The sequence below is a fragment of the Lithobates pipiens genome, unplaced genomic scaffold (genome assembly GCF_037356315.1).
Source record: "Lithobates pipiens isolate NorthernLeopardFrog02 unplaced genomic scaffold, aLitPip1_a1.2 Scaffold_13, whole genome shotgun sequence".
NCBI lineage: Eukaryota > Metazoa > Chordata > Amphibia > Anura > Ranidae > Lithobates > Lithobates pipiens.
This window is the reverse complement of record NW_027507718.1, coordinates 363,762,215-363,779,916: the sequence shown is the minus strand read 5'-3', so window position 1 is coordinate 363,779,916 and position 17,702 is coordinate 363,762,215. Positions and strand designations below refer to the sequence as shown.

Below are 17,702 nucleotides of genomic sequence, written 5' to 3'. Positions count from 1 at the left end.
AATGTCTGACAATGATGATGTATTAATGTAATGACAGATGCAGAAGCAGAAGATGTACACATAAAAATGTGTGTTAACCCTAATAACATGCATGGTTGTACCAACAAGCACACATTCTTACACTTATTTGCACTCTTTGTGTAACAACACATCATCCTGCAAAATATGCCTACTTGGCAGAGGCACACCCGCTGACAATAGTGACTGGAATAACAGGTGTGGTCATAGTATATCAAGCCATAGACATTATAGGTATAATATATTTCGCTGTGCAGACATTACCCAACAATCAGGTATGCAGTTGCCTTATGAGCTTTTCTACGTCTCAGTGGTCACAGGATTGCATCCTACCTGGGTCGCTCTAGCATTTAGATTTAAAGAACAAGTTAACCTTTGTGGCATGTTACAAACTGACCAGCCGCCGCACCTCCCCAGTTCACTGATCTGACAGCTAGTGATGATCTTCTCCCTGCCCGCCCAGCCACGTCACCCATTCAGTGTTCTGCAAAAGGTCTGGCAGGCTTTGCAGCTGTGGGCTTATCGTTTTCAATAGACTACTATGGGGCTGTGGTAGTTCATTCTCTCTTCCTGTCAAATTTTATTTGCTTGCCCGTACGGGCACACAGATGCACTGACAGTCTGCAGGAGACCTGCATGACACCAGTGATCTGCTGATCTCTGCTGCAATGCTTTAGAGGCTCCAGAAACAAAAAATAATAAATGCAACTTTTTTTTTTACCTGCAAAAAAAGTGAATTTATTATTTTTTGTTAAAAGGTGAACTTCTCCTTTTAAGCTTTGAGGAGAAAGAAGAAGAAGAGTGAACCTTGTGCATTGCTGGCGCAAGTGAAACGGTAGCCATTGGACAAGGCTGTTTGTTGATGGTGGTAGCCACTCCGTTTCAACAGACATGAGAGTGTTGCCAGATCTGCCCCAAAACAGATCAGATAGCAGTCATAATGTGTTGGCACTTTAAGCACTTCAATATGGGGCATTTTCACCCCCTTCCTGCACAGGCCAAGTTTCAGCTTTCAGCGCTGTCACATTTTGAATGACAATTGCGTAGTCACGCCATGTTTTCCCCAAATTAAATTTTGATCATTTTTTTCCCCACAAATAGAGCTTTCTTTTGGTGGTATTTGATCACCTCTGCGTTTTTTATTTTTTGCGCTATGAACAAAAAAACTGCAACAATTTTGAAAAAAACACATTATTACTTTTTGCTATAATATCCCATTTTTTTTTTCCTCAGTTTAGGCCGATATGTATTCTTCTACATATTTTTCGTTAAAAAAAATCCAAATAAGCGTATATTGATTGGTTTGCGCAAAAGTTATAGCGACCACAAAATAGGGGATAGATTTGTCTTTTTTTTTTTTTTTTTTTTTTTTTTTTTTTTACTACTAATGGCGGCGATCTGCATTTTTTATCGTGACTGTTACATTGCGGCCGGCAGATCGGATACTTTTGACACTATTTTGGGACCATTCACATTTTATGAAGCGATCAGTGCTATAAAAAATGCACTGATTACTGTATAAATGTGACTGGCAGGGAAGGGGTTAACACTAGGGGGGCGCTGCAGGGGTTAAATGTGTGTCCTAGGGAATTATTCTAACTGTGCGGGAGGGGACTGATGAGGGGAGGAGACCGATTGGTGTTCCTCTGTACAAGGAACATACTATCAGTTCTCCTCTCCTCGCCCCTATCAGGATCTGTGTGTTTACACCCACAGATCCACATCCCTGCTCTGTGATGAGCAATCACGGGTGCCTGGCGGATATCGCGACCACCGGGCACACATATTGGGTCCCCAGCGACACGGCGAGCGCACGCTCTCCACAATGCCGGGAAGCCGAGAGGACGTCATATGCCGCCGTCATTTTACAGTACGGCAGTAGGGAACTGGTTAAAATTGGCAGATGTCTCAGAATGATGGGAACATGCCTCACTTTTATGGTGCTAGAACTTGTGGCTGCTTCCTTACAGAATCATCAGACTTGCTGTTACCACCTATAGATCAGCAGTGTTGCCAACAGTTAGTATTTTTACTGGCAGCCAGTTAAAAGTGGGCACTTTTCTCCTGCCAGTAAATATTAGTAACGGGAAAAGGTTACCGGGTAAAAATATGGCTGTGATGCTCTGACCATCTGAGTGCCTGCTACAGTGTGTTTGGGCAGTGCCGGTGGGGGGCGTGTCTGGTGGAGGTGGTGCCTGAGCTGTTCTTGTGATGGCATGATAAAAGAGAGCCGAGTGGAGCGGCCAGAGCTTTGTCTGTGGGACTGGAGCAAGGCAAGCTCGGAGCAGGACTCTCAGTGCTGTTTGGACTGGAGTGAACTAAAGAGCCCACCTGGCATGGAGAAAGACTGTCCCTGTGACTCAGGAGGGGATATGTCATGTTGGTGGTGTCCTCATCATCTGTGCTGCTGTACACTGCTGTCAGTGTCAATGATCACGTGTTTCACGTGTGTGCGCCTGCCCATTCTAATTCCTTGCCTTCCTCTCCTGTCCTGTCCCTGAGCTACCTACTATATTGAAAATATAATAAGAAATCTTTTTGTAGCCTTAACCACTTCCCAACCGCCCACCACAGATATACTGTGGCAGGGCGGCCGCTCTGTGCCAGGTCACAGTCTGACAGTCCTGGGTCTGGGGCGCCAGCGACCTGCTCCTGCTGGCTCAATGTCCCTGACGATTGTACAGTACACAAGCAGAATGGTGATCTGCCTATGTAAACAAGGAAGATTGCTGTTCTGTCAGTAGGGAAGACATTGATCCTGTGTTCCTGCAAAGCAGGAATATGGATCAATGCCTTCCAATAGTGAAAGCACAGGCTAGGCACACAGTTAACACTTTGATTGCCCCCTGATGTTAACCCCTTCCCAGTCATCAGTACAGTGACAGTGCATATTTTTAGCCCAGATCACTATATTAGTGTCACTGGTCCCCACAAAGTGTCAGTGTTCCAATTTGGCCGCCGCCATTAATAGTTTAAAAAAAAAAAAAAAAAAAACGATCACATAGTTTATAGACGCAAAAAATGTTGCGCAAACCAATCTATATAAGCTGCTTGGGATTTTTAATTTTTACCAAAAATTGTAGCAGAATACATATTGGGCTAAATTAATGAAGACATTTTTTTTTTTTTTTTTTATTATTATTATTATTCAGGATTTATATGGCGCCAACAGTTTGCGCAGCGCTTTACAATATGAGGGCAGACAGTACACTTACAATACAAATCAATACAGGAGGGATCAGAGGGCCCTGCTCGTTAGAGCTTACAATTTATTGGAAATATTTTATAGCAAAAAGTAAAAAAATTTTTTTTTTTTTTTTTTTTAACTATAACTGCAGAGGTGATCAAATACCACCAAAAGAAAGCTCTATTTGTGTGTGTGTGGGGGGGGGGGGGGGACATACATTTCATTAGGGTACAGTGTTACACAATCAGGCAATTGTCAGTTAAAGTAACGCAGTGCTGTATCGCAAAAGGCCTGGTCATGAAGGGGGATAAATCTTCCTGAGGTCCAGTGGTTAATATTGACCTTAAAGAGGGGTTCCCACTTAAAAAAAAAAAAAAAAAAGTCAGCAGCTACTGACTTTTAATAATCGGACACTTACCTGTCCTGGCGTCCAGCGATGCCGGGGGTCGAAGCCCCGCTCACCCCCCATTTTAACTATGGGCGCCCGGCTGTGGCTTCACAGCCGGGCACCCAATGCGCGTGCGCGAGCCGCCACTGGCCGTGCAATCATCTGGGGCCGGTCACGTGTCCCAGATGATTGACAAGAGGGAAGGGGGAGAGGCGATCTCTCTTCCTGCACCAAGGGAAGTGATATCAGGAGCCCAGGCACCGAAGGAGGCAGACCCCATAGCAACAGGCATTTAGAGGTGAGTCAAAAAATTTTTTTTAAGCACATTAATAATTTTTTGTTTTTTGGGGGTGGAACTCCACTTTGAATCACGTTGTGAATTGCATATTGCACATGTTTGTAGCCTAAATTTGCACTTAAAACTGTAATTTTGTAACTTTTGGAAATGTCGGTAAAAACTTGGCTGTGCCAGTACATTTCAATCTGGTAGGTTGGCAACACTGTAGATGGGCCAGGTGACAAAGCGCTTTCCAGCAGGTTTTGGTGACTTTTCTGAGTATTAACCACTTGCCGCCCGCCCTATAGGCAATTGACGGTGGCAAAGTGGTTTCATAATCCTGATCGGACGTCATATGACGTGATCAGGATTATGAGCCGCTGCGCGCCCCCGGGGGCGCGCATCGCGGCGATCGTTGTTGCGGGGTGTCAGTCTGACACCCGGCAACTACGATCTCGGTAAAGAGTCTCCGACGGAGACTCTTTACCACGTGATCAGCCGTGTCCAATCACGGCTGATCACAGTGTAAATGGGAAGAGCCGGTGATTGGCTTTTCCTCACTCGCGTCTGTCAGACGCGAGTAGAGGAGAGCCGATCGGCTGCTCCTCTGACAGGGGGGGTCTGTGCTGATCGATTATTAGCACAGCCCCCCCCCCGAGGATGCCCACACTGGACCACCAGGGACACCACCAGACCACCAGGGAAAAGGTAATCCTCCCTAGACCACCAGGGATGCCAGTCAGCACAATGGATGTCAATCAGTGCCCATAATGGATGCCAATCAGTCCCCACAATGGGCATCACTGATTGGCATGCATTATTGTTTGGCACTGATTGGCATCCATTAGTACAGTATAACACCAATGCCGCCTCTCAGTGCCCACCTGTGCCGCCTCTCAGTGCCCACCTGTGCCGCCTCTCAGTGCCCACCTGTGCCGCCTCTCAGTGCCCATCTGTGCCGCCTATCCATGCCCATCTGTGCCGCCTATCCATGCCCATCTGTGCCGCCTATCCATGCCCATCTGTGCCGCCTATCGATGCCCATCTGTGCCGCCTATCGATGCCCATCTGTGCCGCCTATCGATGCCCATCTGTGCCGCCTATCGATGCCCATCTGTGCCGCCTATCCATGCCCATCTGTGCCGCCCATCCATGCCCATCTGTGCCGCCCATCCATGCCCATCTGTGCCGTCCATCCATGCCAATCCGTGCCGCCCATCCATGCCAATCCGTGCCAGCTATCAGTGCCAATTTGTGCCACCTATCAGTGTCCATCCGTGTCGCCCATCCTTGTCGCCCATCCGTGTCGCCCATCCGTGTCGCCCATCCGTGTCGCCCATCCGTGTCGCCCATCCGTGTCGCCCATCCGTGCCACATATCAGTGTCCATCAATGCCACCTCATCAGTGCCGCCTTATCAGTGCCCATCAGTGTAGCCCCATCAGTGCCCACCAGTGTAGCCCCATCAGTGCCCATCAGTGAAGGAGAAAACGTACTTATTTACAAAGTTCTGAAACTGAAACAAAAAAAAAACATTATTTTTTTCAAAATTTTCGGTATTTTTTTATTTGTAGCGTAAAAAATAAAAACCGTAGAGGTGATCAAATACCACCAAAAGAAAGCTCTATTTGTGGGAAAAAAATGATAAAAATTTCATTTGGGTACAGTGTAGCACGACCGCGCAATTGTCATTCAAAGTGTGACAGTGCTGAAAGCTGAAAATTGGTCTGGGCAGGAAGGTGTTTAAGTGCCCGGTATTGAAGTGGTTAACAAAGACTTTTCTGCGTGTTTAAAAGTGTTTACCGTATATACTCGAGTATAAGCCGAGATTTTCAGCCTCTTTTTTGAGGCTGAAAGTGCCCCCCTCGGCTTATACTCGAGTCATCGCTGTCTGCCCGCTCGATCAGCGTGTCGAGCAGACAGACAGCGGCCATTCTATTCAAAAGCCGCGCCTCCGGCTCCGCCTTCGCCTGTGATAGGCGGAACACTGAATTTCCCAGCAGCCTGTGTTCCGCCTATCACGGACATCGTATCATCCTCGTACTACGGACGAGGATGATACGACGTCTGTGATAGGCGGAACACAGGCTGCTGGGAAATTCAGTGTTCCGCCTATCACAGGCGAAGGCGGCGGCGCAGCTTTTGAACTTTACAATGGCCGCCGACGAAGAGGGCACGGGACGGAGGCAAGGGAAGGCACGGCACGGGACGGGACGGGACGGCGGCGGCAAGGCACGGCACGACACGGGACGGATGCAAGGAGGCAAGTCACGGCACGGGACGGAGGCAAGGAGGCAAGGCACGGGACGGAGGCTCGGGACAAAGGTAGGCTGGACACACACACACACACACACACACACACACACACACACACACACACACACACACACACGGATGGAGACACACACAGGGATGGATGGATGGATGGATGGAGACACACACACACACAGGGATGGATGGATGGATGGATGGAGACACACACACACAGGGATGGATGGATGGATGGATGGAGACACACACACACAGGGATGGATGGATGGATGGACACACACACACACAGGGATGGATGGACGGACACACAGGGATGGACGGACACACAGGGATGGACGGACACACAGGGATGGACGGACACACAGGGATGGACGGACACACACACAGGGATGGACAGGCATGTCTCACCCTCGGCTTATACACGAGTCAATAAGTTTGCCAGTTTTTTTGGGGGTAAATTGGGGGCCTCGGCTTATATTCGGGTCGGCCTATACTCGAGTATATACGGTATAATATTAGGAATTGTAACTTTCTTGATCAGTGGTTTAGAAAGCAAGGCAGCCACTACAACCCCACATTTTTACAGCTGATTTCCTTTGGGGGTTTTAAGTTAGTGATTCACGAAGTAGCAAAGGTAAAGATGGCAGCCCGAGAACGTTCACTTTCAAAATCAACTCAGCAATGGTATATGACATATTTGTGACTTGATAGGTTCCTCTTTAACCACTTGCAGACCAGACCAATTTGCTGGTCAAAGACCAGACCCCTTTTTGCGATTCGGCACTGCGTCGCTTTAACTGACAATTGCGCGGTCGTGCGACGTGGCTCCCAAACAAAATTGACGTCCTTTTTTTCCCACAAATAGAGCTTTCTTTTGGTGGTATTTGATCACCCCTGCGGTTTTTATTTTTTGCGCTATAACCAAAAATAGAGCGACAATTTTGAAAAAAACGCATTATTTTTTACTTTTTGTTATAATAAATATCCCCCAAAAATATATAAAAAAACATTTTTTTCCCTCAGTTTAGGCCGATACGTATTCTTCTACATATTTTTGGTAAAAAAAAATCGCAATAAGCGATTATTGATTGGTTTGCGCAAAAGTTATAGCGTTTACAAAATAGGGATAGTTTTATAGCATTTTTATTAATATTTTTTTATTATTTTTTTTTTACTAGTAATGGCGGCGATCAGCGATTTTTATTGTGACTGCGACATTGTAGGGGACCCATCGGACATTTTTGACACATTTTTGAGACCATTGTCATTTATACAGTAATCACTGCTATATAAATGCAGTGATTCCTGTGTAAATGACACTGGCAGTGAAAGGGTTAACCAGTGGGTGGCAGTGTAGGGGTTAAGTGTTCCTAGGGGTGTGTTACTAACTGTGGGGGGGTTGGGCTTTCATTTAGTGAACACTGATCTCTGCTCCAATCACATGGAGCAGAGATCAGCGTCACTAGTTGCTAGGCAGAATGGAGAAATGTTGTTTACACAGCATTTCCTCCATTTCGGCCGCTCCGTGAGACGATCGCGGGGATGCCCGCGGCGATAGAGTCCGCGGGTCCCGCGACCGGACTCACGGGGGTCCCGACCAGCGCGGGAGCGCGCCGCTGGCGGCGCACTCCCGATGGCAGGGCGGCATTGAATATTGGACGTACCTGTACGCCAATATGCCTGCCCGTGCCATTCTGTCGACGTACATCGTCGTGCGCTGGTCGGGAAGTGGTTAATACTCGCAGCTGTCTGCAAGCCAAAGCTTACAGCTGGAAAAATATTTTATACTGCTTAATATCAAGTTCAGCCATTGCCAATAGGCTTTATATATTAATAAGATAAGTATACTGTACATGAACACTTAGGCCACTTTCACACTGAGGCGCTTTACAGGCGTTTTAGCGCTAAAAATATCTCCTGTAAAGCGCCTCTTCTGTCATTCCAGTGTGAGAGCCCGAAAACTTTTACACTGGAACACTTGCAGGACTTACAAAAAGTCCTGCAAGCAGCATCTTTGGTGTATACACTGCTCCTAAGCCAGCTTATTGAAATAAATGGGCAGTGCTGCCGAAGTGCCTGCTTCGGCAGCAGAGCTACATGGGCAGTATTAACCCCTTTAGCCACTATCGGGTGTTAAAAGTGCCAAAAAGCTCCACTAAAACAACGGTAAAGCACCGCTAAACCTAGCGGCACTTTATCGCCGACGCCCTCACCGCCCCAGTGTGAAAGTAGCCTTATGTGTGGGCCTTTTACAGTTTTGTTCATCATTTTGATTTCCCCAATGGTTGTATTTATTTTGTGCCTATAACGGAGTGCAGGGTAGTCTGTGGCAGTACGTGGCTGTTGAACTGTGATGTAAACTGTAGAAAATGAATGGTCAAATGACATAATCATGTCGTCATTCCCTGGCTAGTTTTCCTTTTTGTGTGGAAATCGAGAAGTCTCTTTATGGCAATTGGTAGAAACTTCAAAGGAGTTTGGAGAAATGCATTACCCAAAGTGAAATTGTCAAATCTGTTTTACTGCTCGAAAGGGAGCTTTAGAGGACTAAAAGAATTTCATTTATAGCCAGATACTATACATCTGTTCTTGTGAATTTAATTCACAGAACTCTTTATTAAACTTCATAGTACAAATTGATGAAATGGTAAAAATATATATTTTTAGTTCTTGAAATTCTTCCCGAGTTCAGGCTAAGGGTGTTCTCAATATCAGGTTTTACTCTACCTCTGAATGTCGAAAATTTGAATAGTTATTTAACCAAATGGGAGAATAAAGCTGGGGAAGAGAAGCAATAAAGCAAAGCTACGAAAACATTGTTATTTTCTCATATGGTCATTTAAATTTATAGGGCTCACTTGCTATACCCAAATCGGCCTGAAATGTGGACCGTAATAATAAAAAGGAAAACAAACACAGTCATTTCTGGTTGGGCCTGTAAAAATAAATGTAATTAGATTAGGCAGCTGTTGTTGGGATCATTCAGTATAAGCTGAATGGGGGAACTTTTAAAGCTCCAAAGTTAGCATTACCTTGTGCAGTTTACATCAAGTATAGTGTATAAATGAAAACTGGGATTAGAAATGGCATACTAAAAAAACACTGACGTATTGTTCATGCAGACTTCCATTATTTTCTGCACTGCTGTCTTGGCTCCAAGAAAAGGGAAATGTGCAAAGTGAAGTATCCTGTTAGAATTCATTTTTTATTAATTTGTTTCCTGTGGTTGATTGTGCTTTTATATATTTGCATTGTTGGCTTTTGGGATGTAAAGTGATATGGGTACTGCCCCAGCCTACCATTGTGGTTATTTGAATGACCGCTTGTTTCCTTCTGTCTAATCACATTACCCATGCTTCTCCTGCAGCAACACTGTAAAAGAATGGAGTGGCTTGTGCACCTACTGACTTTAGTTTTTACAAAGGGGAAACAGTCGAGAGCAGGAAATATCAGGAAATTAAAGTATATTTTGCTGTCTGTGCCCCCACTAAGGAGATTCACTCCCTCTATTTGTCCTGTTTACGATTAACATTGAAAGTGAAACTAAAAGAAAATCACACATTTTTGGTTGTCCCCAGAAAAGGACCAGAGGGGAAATCTTCCAATGGGGACACTAGTTCTGGTGACTTGGGGCCCCCCAAGGAATTTCATTAATTTACAGGGATTACCTCTCACTTCCTGTTTGGCTATTGGACCCTCCCTTTCTCTAGCCAAAAAATGTTGCTTTTCATTCCACTTTAACTTTACGGTCTATTCATTTAGGCAAGAACATACACTATATCAGTGATTCTCAACCCTGTCCTCAAGTACCCCCAACAGGCCATGTTTGCAGGTTTTCCTTTTATATTGCACGGATGCTTTAAATCAGACTCAATGGCTTGGTATTTTGGACAGCTATTTTATAAAAGAGAAATTCCCAAAACATGGCCTGTTGGGTTACTTGGGGACAGGATTGAGAACCACCTGACTATATTACCAAAAGTATTGGGATGCCTGCCTTTACACGCACATGAACTTTGATGGCATCCCAGTCTTGGCATGTAGAGTTCAACATTGAGTTGGCCCATCCTCTGCATCTATAACTGCTTCACCTCTTCTAGGAAGGCTGTCCCCAAGTTTAAGTTTAGCCATAAAAAAAAAATTGTCTGTAGCTTTATTGAGTTAGCCAAGCCGTAATAAAGTATGTACCACGTCATGGGGCAGCTGGATCCTGTTCTCCGCAGAGATTCCACAGTCCTCTTCCTGGCTTTGAATATCTGACTGAGTAGGTTATTAGCTTCAGGTCTTCCATGAAGCTGTGAAAAAGTTCCCAAAGAGGTCACCTCCCTCTTTGGGCAAGTATCAACATGTAATGGCTGTTCAGCTTTATTTATGTCATTACAATGTATTAGATCAAAATCTAGTTTCTGGTAGTCACTGTGGCTCCTTGAGTTCTATGTAAAATGAAGGGGGAAAATGAACCACCAATTATCTTTTAATTACAGAGAGAGAAATCCAAGAAATAAGAATCGGTTACTACTTCCACTGTAGGATGGTAAAGTGGCCATAGTTAGTAGAGGCCAGTTGGATGTAAAGACACCATAGAAACATCCTTTGGAAATCTGTGCTGGCCAATACACATAAACTCAATGGTTTTCAGGCCAAAGGAGATAAGCGGCGTAAGCGTTTTGCATGCTCCTCATGTTATCAAAGGAAAACAATAATGATCAGACAAGTGTTCTTCCTAGCTATGCATAAGATCTCCCAGACATTTATTTTTGCGCTCCTTCAAAATTGGACCTTTCTCCCAGATTAGATTTGTCTTTAAAGCAGAAATAAGACAAGTGAAGATAAACAAAAATACTAAATATCCTGCTGTTCACTTTCTTACCTCCTTTTCCATAGAGTTGTAGTAGCCAAATTGGCTGCTATAAAATGAGATATTACCATAGGAAATTGTAAGTCTATGAATGAGACAAAAATTATTTAAAAATGAAGATTTATTGTTTTTCGATAATAACATTATATGTAATAATTAATGGGGGTTGAAAGTTGGCATGCCTTAAATAATAAAACAAATATTATTTGAAAATCTATTCAGAATTAATAATGCTAATATGTATGTCCATTAACTCAATGGTGCTCATCAACTTCTCTGTTTTCCCAGCCGCTGCCCATAATCAGGAGCGACCGACAGCTGCAGTTACTCCCATCCAGGCTCAGAATGCCTCTTCCCTTATCCAAGGACCATCTGGCAATGCCCACCAAGGCTCTCCTGCCCAGCAAATGCAGCCACAGCTTTCAAGTTCAGCTGCATACATCAATGCTGCCATGAATCTCAACAGATCAAATGTGCCAATGCCTGCCAACTGTAGCGGCAGCACCGGGACCTCTGCGGAGGCAGATGGCAGCTGGAAATGTGGCTCTGCAGCCACTGGAAGCTCTTCATCTCCTGATAGTGTTTCAGTACCTTCAAGTTCTTCTGCTGCTAATAAGCAAGACAAGGACAGCAAGGTAATTTTAAAGAAACTGGAAACTGATAGCCTTAGGTGTTAATTTATAAAGACATTGTGCAAAGAAACTTACCCAGTGAAAGTGCATTTGTTGTGTGTGAGTGTGAATGGAACAAAAAAGGAACGTTATCAGGCCATTTCCTGTGCTAGTCAAATGTTTTTCATTGATTGCAATTAAAAATATCATATTTGGCTAAGTATCTTAGGAATTTCTTCTCCCTGAAAGTCCTAGAGAATACATACATTTTGGGTGATTATTGAGCCTGTAGTTTATTTAAAGGAAGCCTCCACTTTGTACTCTTACCATAATTCTACATTTTCAAAAGAAACTTTATTGTAGGATTTTGATCATTTGCACATTTTTCTCCTGGGTTTTCTCAAATTCTGGCTTACTTAATTAAGCACATATATCTGTAGTGTTTAGTGTTTAATTATGTCTCTCCAAAGCTCTAAGTGATGTTTCTCTCTGGTGCTTCTTTCCTTTGTTATCAGCATTTGTCACGTCTGACACGTTCTCTTTTTTTATTTTTTTTATTACACAGAAGCCTGCAGGTGGATCGCGGATGTGATGTCAGGCCCCTGCACACTCCTTCTCCAGATTTCTGACTATACCTCTGTATGGGTTTTCAGTTAGAGAACTGGAGAAGTGTCCTCAAACTGTGTGCTGATCAGCACACTCGTTGTCCATTGAGACTTACAAGTCCATCTGCCGCAATAGCAGGTGGGACTTGTAATCTATTAATTCATATATCTCTGTGAATGAATGATGGGACTGTGCAAGATGAGCCACAAACAACTGTGCCAATTTTAAAAAAGGACAATGGCTCTGGGGGTGGGTGTTTTGGGTCCATGTTACACCCTAAATATGGATGTAACCTGTTCCTAAAGGTATGCTTAGCCTCAGGGCAGCCATCAGAAACTTTTGGGCCCCTTACACAGCTCTAGACCTGCCCCCACCAGCCTGATCACCAACATTCCCCAGTGCTTGCCTGTGGGCCATCCTACCGAATCCGATCACCGGCCACCTCACTCGCACTCAGCCTCCCCCTCAATCCTGCATATTTTTCAGCCCCCTCACACTTTTATATACACCTGTGTATATGGCACCCCCCCACACACACATGTATATACGTTAGCCCCCCCCCCCACACACACACACACACCTGTATATATTTCAGCCCCCCCACACACACATTTGTATATATGTCAGAGCCCCCTCCCACACACACACACACACACACCTATATATATATAAATATATGTCAGCGCCCACCACACACCTGTATATATTTCAGCGCCCCCCCATGCACCTGTATATATGTCAGCGCCCCCCACGCACACCTGTGTATATATGTCAGCACCTCCCCCCCACACACACACACCTATATATATGGCATCCACACATTCACAAATCTGTACACACACACAAGCCTCTGGCCCCTACCTGTACGCAAACAGCCCCCCTCCCTTTCCATCACAGCCCCTACTTGTAGCTTGCTACCTGGTCCCAGCTCATTTTCACATAGCTGACATGTTGCTGGGAAGCATAATACAGGTAGATCACTGTCACACGAGGGGTGCACATAGTAGCCAGAGGTGGCAGTAAAGAGCTCAGTGTCTGAGCTCAGTGACAGCAGAACAGCAGAAACTGTAAGATTGTTTCTGTACTGCACAACATGGATCCCCTTCACCCGTCCTGCCTTCTTTTGGCCCGGGCCCCTTTGCCCTTGTACACACGGTCGGAGATTCCGACGGAATGTGTCCGATCGGACCGTTTTGTCAGATATTCCGACTGTGTGTGGTCTACATCGGACTGTTTCCGTTGGAGTATCCGACGGACCAAGTTTTCCAACTTTTTGGTAAAATTTTCCGACAAAATGCTCCGATCGGACATACTCTGATCATGTATAGAGAATTCCGATCGGACAAAGTGCCACGCATGCTCCGATCAAATTCCTACACCAAAGCTATTGGCTACTAGCGTGAACGTAGTCCCGTCGTAACGAAATTACGTAATCACGTCGGATTTTCCGACAACTTTGTCCGACCGTGTGTATGCAACAGTTTCGGACAAAATCCGACGGATTTGGATGTCGGAATCTCCGACCGTGTGTACAAGGGCTTACAGTTGCAACGGCTGTACCCCCCTGATAGCGGCCCTGCTTAGCCTTTAAGGTAAGAGGGTTTACGAAGGCCATACTGCCTAGAGGTCGACCGATATATCGGCCGGCCGATATAACGGCCGATATTTGTCGTTTTTTATTTAATCGGCATCGGCCGATTGAGCTGATAAAAAGGCCGATTTAGAACAGCGGGACTTGGAAATGACTTCTGTAATAGAAGTCAGTGTAAGTTGCCTGAGTCGTCATAGAAACGTCTTTCCTCCTCTCTGGGCAGCCTGCCAAGAAAAGAACAGAAAGATACAATGTTTACACTTGAATGAATGAAATCATCTCACTGTGTAGAAGTTCTCAGTTTAACCATTTAAAGACTAAATCTTTTCTGACACTTGTTGCTTACAAGTAAAAGTCCTGTATTTTCTGCCAGAAAATCACTTAGACCCCCCAAAAAATATATATATATTTTTAGCAGAGATCCTAGGGAATAAAATAGCGGTTGTTGCAACATTTTATGTCACACGGCATTTGCGCAGAGGTCTTTCAAATGCATTTTTGGGGGGGGGGAAATACACTAAATGATTTAAAAAAATAAATAAATAAATAAATAAAACAGTAAAGTTAGTCCATTTTTTTTTTCTTTTGTCCAAAAGTTTTGAGTACTTGTTTTTATTTTATAGGCTGCTTGCACACTGGAGCGGGCAGACGTTGATGGTAAAATGTTGCTAGTTTTAGCAGTGCTTTACCATCATTTTAGCGGTGCTATTCGGCTGCTAGTGGGGCGCATATAATCCTAGCTAGCGGCCGAAGAAGAGGTTAAATGCGCCCGTGAAGCACCGCTGCCAAATCGCATTGCATGCGCTTGGGCAGTGGTGCCCATTAATATCAATGGGCAGAAGTGGTGGAAAAGCGGTATACACCAGTCCAAAACGTGCTGCTTGCATCGCCTCAGTGTGAAAGCACACTGTCTTTCACACAGACTGCAGGGGAGCCGTTTTGCAGGCACTTTACAGGTGCTATTTTTAGTCCAAAAGCGCCTAAAAAAATGCCCCAGTGGCAAAGGTGTCTGTTAGGTTTTATAAGATGAAGGGGGATAAAAAAAATAAAAAAATCGGCCTAACATATCGGCCCAAAAAAATCGGCATCATATATCGGCCATCGGCCGCCATGATTTCAAAATATCGGCATCGGCCAGAGAAAAACCCATATCGGTCGACCTCTAATACTGCCTGTGTCTTGTTAGAGCCTTAGTTTAGCCATTTTTGTTGATTTGGACAGAATACAGAAGGAATACAACCTCTGTCAGGGTTTTTTTTTTGCAGGAATTTCATTAATTTTCTTTTCCCAATGACTGTGTGTCAGGGTGTGACAAATTTCCCCCTGAAACAGACAATTATGGGTTATGTTCCCAATCAGACAACGGGGAACATATAAAGCAAGTTGTAGTTAGCAGAGGTTATAACTGCCTCTACTCGAACAAATTTGGCTAGCGTTTGGCTTTTTGGACCCATAATGCCTTGCTTTAGCAATTATAAGCTCTAAAATGCTCAGTGACATTTAAAGCCTATTTAAAATTCAGCACTTTTATTTTCTTATGGGTTAGAGTAGGGAACGCCAACACACACAAAATTTTTTCCAGTATTTGGTAGATTTATATTTCAATCCGTAAATAAAAGTAAATCTGCAGTATGGACATTATTACAGATTTTCATTCACAATTCTATCAGGGAGTGAGAGAAAATCTCCCCAACAGCACCATGAGCAGCAAGAAAAGCTGTCTGGGGTTGGTTCACAACTGTGTCAAAAATGAAAAAACAAAAGGTTTTGGCTAGAGAATTCCTTTAGCCAGTTCCGTCCCGGCCTATAGACAAATAACAGCTGGGCAGGACGTGTGTTGTACTTGGTGGACATCATATGACGTCCTTCCGGAACATGCCCCACAGGCTCATCTGTCACTGATTGTGTCACAACAATACACTCTAAATGAATCAAATTCATTCATTAAAAACGATTTCTTATAACCATGAAATTCACTGGTATAAGCAATCGTGATGTGTATTGCTGTGGTCATAGTGTGTTTATAAATGGTGTAAAAAAAAAAAAAAAAAAATTTTTTTTTTTTATACACTTGCACCAGTTAGTGACTCGCCAGTTAGATGATGACGTGGTGTATAAAAAAAAATGAAAAAAGTATTATTATTATTTTATTTATTTTTTTATTTTTTTAAACTGACAAAAAATTACAACTTCAAAAAAGCTTGCCATGCCTCTTACTAAATAGACTGTCTACTTTCCAAAAAAGTGGTTATTTGCAGGATTGTACTGATTGTATTGTCCTGTCATTTTAGGAGCTCAAGAAATGAGGACTAATCAATTCTCAGATATACAGTATATGGTTTCCTTCACACATCCGTTGAAGGAAACCATATACTGTTTGCACTCTTTCCTACAGACTAAATAATAAACACCAATTTGGGTAATTTTCACCAAAGAAATACATTTTGCCCTAAATTTATGAAGAAAGGTTATTTATTTGCAAAATTTTATAACCGAAACAAAGATTTTTTTTTTTATTATTATTATTATTATTTTCGGTCTTTTTTAAATTTATTTAGCAAAAAATAAAAAACCCAGTGGTGATTAATATCACCAAAAGAAAGCTCTATGTGAAAAAAATTATAATTTCATATTGCATGACCACGCAATTGTGATTTTTTTTTTTTTTATGGGTAAAAAGAGAAAAGTGACACTATGACGACAGAAAGGGCAGTATTTATCACCCATAGGTGAAAGAGCATTATGAAGTAGATTTATCATGTTTTTGCAGCACAATTACATTGTGGCGTTGTCCCACTGAGAGGGCTCAGTGACAGGGCCACGGGGTAAAATGTTTCCTGTGTGCTCCATCATATACCAACGGATGTGTGAAGGAAACCATAAAATTAGTCACTGGATATTTCAATTGCTAAATGCTAGTAATAGTTGCTATTGTGTAGCCAAGCCATAAACCACTTTTACTTTGATAATTGGTCAGTTTTATTTGTTTTCAAATTGATAGGCAATTTTTGGGAGATATTTTTAGCAAAACTGAATCACAAACTTTGCAAAATATATTAGAGTGAGGCTGCACATAGAGTAACATAAAGTACCAGGTAATAAACTGGTGGCACTACTACATAGGCATGTCAGATGATAAAGGCTGCATAATCTTAGGTTGTGCTCCTGTTGACAAGTATGTGGGAGATTTGAAGAGAACGCTCTAACTTTCTCAGCTAGGTATGAATAGTAACCAAGCATGTGTCTGCAAAGCAGGCTGATGTGTGTCTAGTTAATACATTCAATCTCGAAAGATCTCTACAGAAAAATTTATTCATACTGGGGGAAAAGGGAAAACGGTCTCCTTGCTTATGGTAAGCAGTCAAGTTTTAGCTTTCGCTGTTTAAAGAAACACGCAGTCTTGATGTAGTTGGCAATAGCGCACTTTTCTTTGCTGCAATTTTTATATATCAGTCAGACGGCGCTAAATTGGGCTTAAATCTATACTTGATTCTCGAACATTTTTGATACTTAATAAAACTGTATGGATTTAGATAAGTGGTAATTCTGTGCAAACACCTTCCTCTCTGTACGCTTGCCACAGAGCATCATGTTAGGTGAACTATTTCACACCCTCCCCACCCCTTGGGTCCCAGCTACATGTATGCACCTTTTTCCTCATCTTTCACCTCCCTCTCCAGCTGATATAACATGTTATATGTTATGTTAGGTTTGGCACTGTAAAATATCACTACACAGCACCAGAGGCTGTGGCCTCCAGAGCTGCTTTCGAAGTTTGAGTGAGCTAGAAAGGGCATTGGAAGATGGAGACTAGAAAGATAGGAGCGTACTGTGCTGTTAGTTATCGTTTTTTGTTAAAACGGCGTTCCACACATTTTTTAGTTCATTAAAATTCA

The 17,702-nt window shown here is 43.4% G+C and overlaps 1 protein-coding gene across 3 annotated transcripts in view; it reads left to right on the top strand.

Moving 5' to 3' along the window:
- Positions 1 to 17,702, top strand: part of SH3RF1 (SH3 domain containing ring finger 1) — a 267,169-nt gene that overhangs the window by 232,632 nt on the left and 16,835 nt on the right. For all 3 annotated transcript variants that reach the window (XM_077477183.1, XM_077477182.1, XM_077477180.1), the window contains one exon: positions 11,287 to 11,633. In XM_077477183.1, coding sequence (XP_077333309.1) covers positions 11,287 to 11,633 — 347 coding nt within the window. The remainder of the gene's footprint in view (positions 1 to 11,286; positions 11,634 to 17,702) is intronic.